General features: G+C 31.6%; 1 protein-coding gene across 1 annotated transcript; it reads right to left on the bottom strand.

Annotated features, from left to right (window-relative positions):
- Window positions 1-4,587: 4,587 nt before the first annotated feature.
- On the bottom strand, window positions 4,588-5,870 carry LOC143605494 (protein FANTASTIC FOUR 3-like). The gene has a single exon (XM_077081585.1). It carries the CDS (start codon window positions 5,738-5,740, stop codon window positions 4,853-4,855), a length of 888 nt encoding a protein of 295 aa, XP_076937700.1. The 5' UTR covers window positions 5,741-5,870; the 3' UTR covers window positions 4,588-4,852.
- Window positions 5,871-9,459: the final 3,589 nt, after the last annotated feature.

Genomic DNA, 9,459 nt, shown 5'->3' on the forward strand with positions numbered 1-9,459 from the left:
GTTACTGTTACTCCCCATAATTTACTTGCATTTTTAAACAATTCATTCTTGATCAAATAGTTTTAATAAAATCCCAAATGTTTCTTTACAATGTTAAATAATTTACCTTATAAGTTTTTGGTTTATTATTGATCTTGATATACAGTGTGTTTTCCCTGTTGGTAATTGGTAAGAAAGTCATAAAGAACAAGTAATGTGACAGGACAACACAATCTTCTTAAGATTGGTAAGACGGCACATCATTATAATGCTTACTTTTGTGTTTTTAAATTGCATCATTGCCCTCACATTTATATTCAGTTTCATCTTTTGTAACATGTATGGTCAGCAAAGTTACAAATAATTTAAATATTTGAATAAAAAAAAACTATAAACACCTAGTGGATGATTGTTGCTGCTATGAACTTTTGTATAACTGTAGAAAATGTACCAAAACAGATCAAATTTTAGATTTTGAAGGTATTTTATCCCTGACTACTTGTGAATTGACAGAGATTCTCATAGATTTTAGGAAATAAGGACAACTCTCTGTCTATCTCTCTTTGGTGCATTTTATTTGCTGTTGGCACCAAATTTATACAACTCATTTCTCTTTTTTTTTTGTTATCATTGCTTTTATCACCATTATTCAAACAGGCAGTCAAAAATATATTTTTCAAGATTTAAAAAGTGATCCTGAGTTATGGTGTAATATGCTTAATTATATGTTTGTTAAACAAGGGTTATGGTTTGAACTTTGAACATAAAAAATCACTCTTGTTTTTATTTCAGGATTAAGTGGAAAGTACTGCGCGGGGATTAGTTTAACTGTGAACAAGATGTTTCTGGTTCGATTTCGTTTGGGGTTATTATAAATCTTTTGTTATGGATCAAGAGTTGTTTTAAGTTCAATGTATGTGATTATGAACTCAGATTTTGTGGTTTTAATAAGCCAAATGTATATGCTTATAAGTTATAAACAATGAACCGGTCTTGTTCCAAAGGTAATAAGAATCATTACATTAGATTTGTGTTCTAAATTCATATTAACGGGAAAATATGAACCTAGAATATCTTTTTGAGTTAACGAAAGCAAGTTATAAGAAAAAAATAAAATTATTAGAAAATTAAATGACTTAAAAACATATATTATTTATAGTTAAGGGGTGAAATTTAAGTTTTATATAAATTAAAAAGGAAGCCATGTGCCACATTTTAAGTCGACTTAATATTATTCATCGTTTCTCTTATATACATATTTGTTATGACTTGTTGAAGACATAGGTTAGAAGGGGTTCAATCGGCCCTTCTGTCGGTCAATACTTTTTAATTAATATGGGTATCTAATGTTGTCTTTTTTTCTTTTCTTTTTTAGTTTGACCTGTTAAATTGTCACCCTTAGATTACAATGTTAATAGAAACGATGCACCTAGTGAGTGCTGTGGGTACAAATTAAAGGAAATGGAATATTTTCTTTGATTCTAATTTGGTCACTATTATACCTTTAGAAGAAAGAAGAAATCTTTTGATTGTTTTAAAGAAAACTTTTTGGTCGTGTCTTTTGGTCATTAACATATGTAAATGATTTTATATGATATGATTACCAAAAAGATGAAAATCTTCTACATTATTTATACCTTTAGGACAAGTGATGTTATTCTTGACACAAAGCAATAACAAAACTAACAAATCTAAACAGTTAAACTTTTAATTGTTCATAATTTTGAAATTTTGTACATATTACATACAAATGCATATCTTTAGTTTTACAAGATTAAAAATGAATGACTTATTTTGTTTTACGTGTTTTGTCAATATAAGAGAAAGAACAAAGTAGGTTAATTTCTATAAACCATAAAAATAAAATATTATATATACTATATAGTTTGTAAACGTTCACAGATGGTTCTTGGTTGCCTTTGGTGGATATGTGTGGCTGACTAACCAGTGGATGCCATGTGACATCCACTGAGTTCCTTTTTTATTATTTTTTTTTCTAAACTTGCTTATATATTTTCATAATACGAAAGATAAATTAAGCTGCGTTATTGATTTATTAAAAACATTGACATCCAAGAAAAATGAATAGTATAATTGTTACAAAGAATTAGGTAGATATAATAATATCTTTGAGTTGGAAGATGATGGTCGAGTCGAAGCTAAAGCTACCCACAGCCACTTGCAAATAAAATGTCTCGGACCCATGGCTCACTTTATGCGTAGTTGGGTGCCATTCTCATCATCCACTCAAGTCTGTGTGTGGTTCAAGTGGTTATACTTGGCTTAGCCTATTTCATTTCTTATCTCCAACATGATGTCACCTTGAGTTACAAGCTACAAAAGAATTGGTCCATGCAAGCTAATCAATGGTACGGTACCTTAAGAGATAAGGAATTAATGACTATCTTTTATTTCATTTGATTCCTACTTTTCATGGACAACTAAGATCAAGCTCATGACAATAATAAATTAAATTCAAGTCCTTAACTCATTTTAATATAACATATGCAAGTAACATTCATATAAGACCCATCTGATTATGCTAATCCATCTTCACTTGCTTCATTAAAGTTTAACATCTCTCAACACTTGTTGTAACTTGCAAGCATTAGAACTAAGGCTAGTTTTAAACAAACGATAGTCCAACTGATATCGAAGATGTTCCTTTTTTATTTATTTAATTTTATATAGGTATTATGTTTAAGAATGTTAATTGGGTTAGGCTTATTGACCCATTCTAGAATTAATTTAGGGCTTTTCTTATAATCTATATATGGGTAACATTATTATTGGCCCATTTATAACGTTTGTTGGTAATTTTATAGTTTTTTTTTAATTTTTATAAAAAATATTCATTTCTAAAAAAGTTCACAAACTTTTTCACAATCAATGGGTTCTATTTTTCTTAAATGACACTTCGTTCGTCGAAAAAGAATGGGTTCGCTCGTTAATTCGATACTACATGTTATATAAAATCGGAAAAAGACCGGGTTCGGCCGAACCCAGTGGACATAATGTGGATCCGCCACTGAACATGCAAGCACCATACAACGACCTTGAACTTTAAAAATCGAAACAAAATTCAAACATAGACAGAAGATTAATTACAAAGAAGAAGATGAATCATTGTTGATACTCTAATTAGGGTTTCTCGTATACTCAATTAAATTAACTACACTTTGTTCCAAGCTACATGTTGTTTAAAACTTCTACTTGAAGGGGCATGTTAACCGAGTTTATTGTTTCCTATAATTGTTATTACTTGATTTCTAATTATTTTTAAGTTTTTATTAGTAAGTGTTATTGTTCAAGTATCAGGATACTTATTGACGTTTTATCATTATTACTATAGTTGTTTTCCTCTATCATTATCATTTCTATCATAATCTCTTCATATAAAAATATGGTTTTTAATTATTCAATTTGACATGTTAAGTATTATTTATCAATATAAATTGTCAATTCATTCTAAAATTTTCTTTGGCTAATAAAAAAGCAAAAACACTTGCTTGGTTATTTTATGACATTTAAAAGTAGATATTTGAAAATTAAATCGACCAGGAAAACATGTGTGCAAAATCCATTCAATGGATCTCATGTATGCAAAATTGTGATTACGTGTTAAGACTTTTTAAATAATAATTGATGTGGCTTTTCTCAAGTGTCACCGAAAATGACATGTAAATTATTGCATCAAATAATATTGTTCTTTCGTAGTAAATAGAATAAGCATAACATGCCCGATAAAATCTCACTCATAACATAAAATATTGTAGGCTATGAGGAGCCGAGTTCACTATTTGAACTGAATTCGAATAACCTGAAATTTGATTTAAACCGAATTAGAATAATGAAATCGGATTTCAGTTCATTCGTATCCGAGTTGAATTCAAACTCATATTTCAATTTCAGATAACTCAATTTGAATAACCCAGATAAACCGAACCAAAAACGAATAAGCGCCCTAATAGATAGGTTGCTCCCACTTAAAAAGTGACTCTAGAAAAATCATCATCTTTTATAACATATTAAGTTGAGTCCACTTTAAGGATTAGAAAGAAATAGGATGCGTTGAGTCGTAATATGTAATAATAAAACACCGACGTAAGCATAACATGGTGATAGAAGTACATTAGAAACAAATAAAATATCAAACAAAGAAATAAGAACAAGCAATGGAACCCCTTGAAAGTATGTATAGGCTCTCCTAAAAAGTGTCTATGTCAAGTCCAATCAAAACAAAGCTAAAGGTAAATGTAATACTAAGGCCAAACAAAAGATAAGCGTATGCAAAAACTATGCATTCAAAGCAAATCTGCGACACACGTATTACTCTTCTATATAAAATTCAAAACCTTGATTCTGTGTTTTCAAGAACTCTTATCATTGATCATGTTCTCGAAGAAATGTAAGCACAACAAATCCTCCATAAATACTAATCCCTTGCAAATAGAAACGTTCCATTAATTAACTTTGGATGATGTGTAAGAATTAAGATATTCTTATTCACCAAACTAATTACTTTTAAGGTTTATTGCATTAGAATTCTCAAACATCAACAATACAATGTGCAAAACATAAGAAAATTAAAAATAATAATAATAATAATAATAATAATAACCATAATTTCCATTATAATAATCCAGGAAGACAACAATAGTAGTAAAAACTCAAATCCACATGATACTTCATACATAAATAATATTATTTTAACTACTCGTGAAAATTGGCCGGCTTAGCCCGGCCCAGCCCGATATAATCACAATATAAACGTAAGAATATAAAGTAATATTAATATTAATATTAATATTAATATTATGAATCAGAAATTATATTTTTACCCATAAACTCCTTAAAATAAAAATGGGCATTCTCAAGAAATGACCACACGAAACAAACTCCAGTTTCCCATCCCTTTACTCCCATTTGGACCATCTTTGCACTTGGTCAACGCGAACTCGGTTGACTTCACCGACGAGTTCGGTAATCGAGATTTTCGCTTCGGTGTTCGGATTTTGGTTTTGCCACTCACTTTCTTCCCATTGCCGCCTTCTTTCACATCAACGTCACACCACTCGTGTAACTCTTCACCGTGTTCATTTTTCACTTTAGCCCTTCGGGTTTCAACATTTGCGGAACAGTCCCTCAACAAAGAAAGACTAAGCCTACCATTTGCACGTTCTGTTTCAAACTTTGTGCCACAATCTGACACACTAACAGCTTTAATAACCAACCTACCACCTTCCCTATGAGGCCTAACTTTCACTGTACCATCTGAGCCACTGATAGAGGTCAAAGGTGGCGGAAAGCTGCCATCTACCCTACGGTGACTCACTGTTTTCCGGTAAAAAACATGTGTTTTTGATGTTTTTGACCGGTGTAAACCACTAAACCTCTCTCCTTTTTCCTCCCTATTAACCTCATCACTACTTTCACTTACGTCACTACCGGTTTCAGTCCCTAGACTTTCGGTACACATTTCCAAGCTCTTGGTGCTCAATTCCGAAGCCGAACGCTTCACCATTGGATGAACATAGACCTCTTCTTGTTTAACATGAGTTGATGTTTGGTTTTCAAGAACATTAAAGAAACCAAACGCATTATTCTTGTTAACAGTCTCAATGTTGTTCGAGTTCGCTTCGAGTTTTGGTATTTGTTGGAATTGGGTTGGTTTTGAAGGCATTTTGGGAGTGAGAACAGTTGGTTCGGTTAGCCGAGGCTCGAGGCATGATTTCAAACCCGGGCACACAACTGAGTTCATGATGGGAAAATTAACAAAGTTGAGTTAGATTGTTTTTGAAGATTGAATGTTTAGTAGTGTTGGAAAGAAGTAGGAAAGTATGATGATTGATGAGAAGAGAAGTGAAGGGGTTGTGGGTGTATTTATAGAAGGTTACAACATATGAGGTCTCTTTTTGTCTAAGAGATGCCACTTGAATTTATTCATTTTTGAGAATATTTTATGATTAGATATAAATAAATTATTACTACTATTACTTATTTTTTTTTTAATAATTATAGCATGACCATATTGTTTGTTATATCTAAGGGAAAAAAACAAATGACTTAAATTTATAAAGGCGGCTATACCCTAACCCATCTTTAACACGTCTTTAATTCATCTATATAACATAATTACTCGTTCGAAAATCTAGAAATGCAAGGACGTTCAATAAGGTGAAGTGCACACACGACTATAGAAGATATCAAAACACAATTATTATGATGGGGTAATTGTAGATCTAGGATACCGGCTTTGAGTTGGTCATAGTGGTGTTCTTCTTCGTGTTTCTTAGGTTTTATGATCCAACCCTTTGATGTGTTATTCATGTGTAGGATCACTCGATTGAGTTGGAGTTCTTTTAGCTAGTGATTGTTTTCTAAATTCCTGATAAAAAAAACTAAGCTAATTCATCACACGCTTCTGCGTGCTTGTTAGAGAGAGGGGTTGTTCACGAATGAAGTCACGCATAGTTTTGTGAACCGGCGCACCCCATGTTTCTCTCCCCCATCTCCTCTCCCCGTCTATACATATAACATCTAAACATATGTGAATGTTGATCCCCATGGATTTCTTCCCTTGTTCCTCACTCTTTTCTTCACATCATGCCACGTCGACCAGAGATATCGTTAAATGAAATCATTGGAGATGTTCTTATGATATTTTGTCACATACTCATTTTTTTATATAGACACGTGTTGGTGTTCATATCATTAAAACAATGTCTTAAATTAAGTATGTGATACGTGACAATAGCAAGAAAAGTTTTAGATATGTTCCAATGAATGCTTATATAAAACTTAAATGGGAGAATTTTATTATTATATCAAAAGTAGTTTCTTTTAAACATTACCATAGCATTGACCCTCTTATTGTATGCAATTATAATAACAAAGCACTAATTTTGGTCAAAATAACCAAATATATTAACCAGAGTTTCAACAAAACAAAACAAAAACGCAATCAAACTATAATTTTTTTTATAAAAATAACCATGTCCCCTATGAGATAGATAACTATATAAATGATGTTGGTTTATACATGTTTTCTTCTTATATAAAAATATTTAAATTATGGACACCCCACAATCTATAAATCATGTTATGATGTTACAAATTGTAGTGGTCTTTAGGTTGATTGGCTACAAAGGGAAGAAAAGTAGTCATACTTGTTTTTGGATGGCCAATAAATAATCAATCTTTATTGGACACCCCCACTCCATAGTCCTTAGTATGCAAAAGAGAGCCAACAGAGAGGATTCCCTCTTGGTGATATTTGTGGTCATCACTTTGCATCCTCTAAATTTATACCTTTTCCAAACCACTTTCCTATCTTTGTGTTTATATATTACACCCAATGTACTGATTTCAACACCTAAATATCTTAATTCTTAGGGAATTGATGCATCAACCATGACATCCATACTTTATGTTATTATAAATTGCATTAAAATTAGATTTAATGGCTAAAAATTGAAGACGAGTTAGAGGCAATAGCATATTTTAGTGCATTACAGTTCGAAAAGCCGGATTTCTTCAATATAAGTGAAGGTTGACGACCACTTACTCTTTTGTCTTAGGAAAAGTAGAATCCAATAGACCGACAAGGTGGTAATTCACAATCGATATCCACTATGGACAATGCGTTGAACTTTTTAACAACGTTTGTAGATAAAATATGTGTTCCAAAATTCGTCGAATGTTTGTTCTAGTGTTTGATTATTAATGATTGGATACTGAGGCTGCAATGTTGATGGTCTATATTGTAAGTCTTAAAGACAAGAAATCTAAAAGGGCATAAAAAGTTCTAACATAAGAAATTGCACTCATGTACAAGGCACCTAACCATAATAATATCAATAAAGAGAAGCTAACTATGTTAAGAATATTAAAAATAAGGTCTAATAATAATAATAATAAACCTCTTATGTAGGTAGATTCAACATAGTATAAAGTTTAAACTAAGTAGTTAATTTTAGGAAATGAGTACAAATATTGACAAATTTAATAGGTGTAGCTAACAATGACTATTCAAAATATTGTGTATATACATACTATGGTTAGTTAATGATCAAATTTGCTGGAAATAATTATATAGTTTACATCCATTCAATTTAAATAATTAAATCCTAAACATAAAGGAAAAAAAATGTAGTTGGATAATATTAGATTAAGAGTTACAATATAGACCATTAACATTGCCCTCCTTTGTGTCCAATCCTTCTTAAAAAACTGTAATTAACAACAATGACAAAATCCCTCTCGACTATACTATTTTTAATCTTTTTGAAACTACAAAGCTTTTGGTTCTGTGAGCGTGGTGAAGGTTAGAACATCAATCAAATGAGGGTTCACTTGCAATAGATTATGATAAGTTGCACAACTATCAGTTTTATATATATGTTAAACCATGTTACTTGTTTTCCAAATCAGTATAGTTGTAATCTTTGATGACAACATTTTAACTTTCTTGTAAATAGTTATCATATTCATCTTGATGGTTTTGTTACTATAAATCCTAGTAGAAAGTAAGGGTGAGCAAAAACTGAACCATTAACTAAATAAATTAGCCATAACCGAAAAAAACGACGGTTATGATTAAGTGAATATGAATAAGCGGCCATTCGGTTATGGCTACGGTTAATGTGTTTTCATTAACTGAAACCGAACCGAACATTGTAAGTTTGTGTTTTTCCAAATTTTATACCTTTATTTTCATCTTATATACCTACATTTCTAGCTTCGTACATATACATTTGTGTTGCAACCATTTATAACATAGCTTGGAACACCAATAAACACTCTTGAAACCGGCATATTTAAGCTTCGAAACTTCATAACTAAGCTTGGAACAACATAATCAAACTCCCTTCAACTAGAACAAAGGAAAAATGTACATAGAACAATTAATCGAACTTACGCGAAACCGATCCATAACTCACGATGGGTTATGGTTAAGCCCCTATAACCAAACCGAGCAAACTTTGCACACCCCTAGTAAAAACTAAAAAGTATACTATCATTTGGAAGGGCAAGTACCCAGTTTAAAGGTGGGTAGATTCAACAAGTAACTAAGCTTGGCAATCTATTGAAGACATTTTGGAAAAAAAATGTTTGCCCTAGTAGAATATTGGAATTGATGCAAATGTCAAGTAACCATTACGTTATTTTAAAGTTCATAAAGGCCATCTGTTGAGTCTATGCAATAGGTTGTATGTGTTCCTTATTACAGAATAATGACAAACATGGTTAAAAAGTTAGGCTGCAAATTGGGCTAAACATAAAATGCAACTTTTGTATTTAATTGGTTTGTTTGTGAGTGGTACTCCTTTAAATTAAACCCAAGACAAGACCAGTACCAAATACAACGAATCATTTATTGTCACGTTTCCTTGGTTGGTAGAGATGTTCAACGAAACCGGTTCCTGGAACCAAACCGGTGGACCCGAACCGGACCTGAACCGGTTCCTACCCGTTTTT

The sequence above is a fragment of the Bidens hawaiensis genome, unplaced genomic scaffold (genome assembly GCF_021521415.1).
Source record: "Bidens hawaiensis isolate Kalapana, Puna unplaced genomic scaffold, B.hawaiensis_p1.1 tig00069874_1, whole genome shotgun sequence".
Lineage (NCBI taxonomy): Eukaryota > Viridiplantae > Streptophyta > Magnoliopsida > Asterales > Asteraceae > Bidens > Bidens hawaiensis.

Coding starts and splice junctions, on each gene's coding strand:
- LOC143605494 (XM_077081585.1), bottom strand. CDS start 5,740: ATGAACTCAGTTGTGTGCCCGGGTTTGAAATCATGCCTCGAGCCTCGG.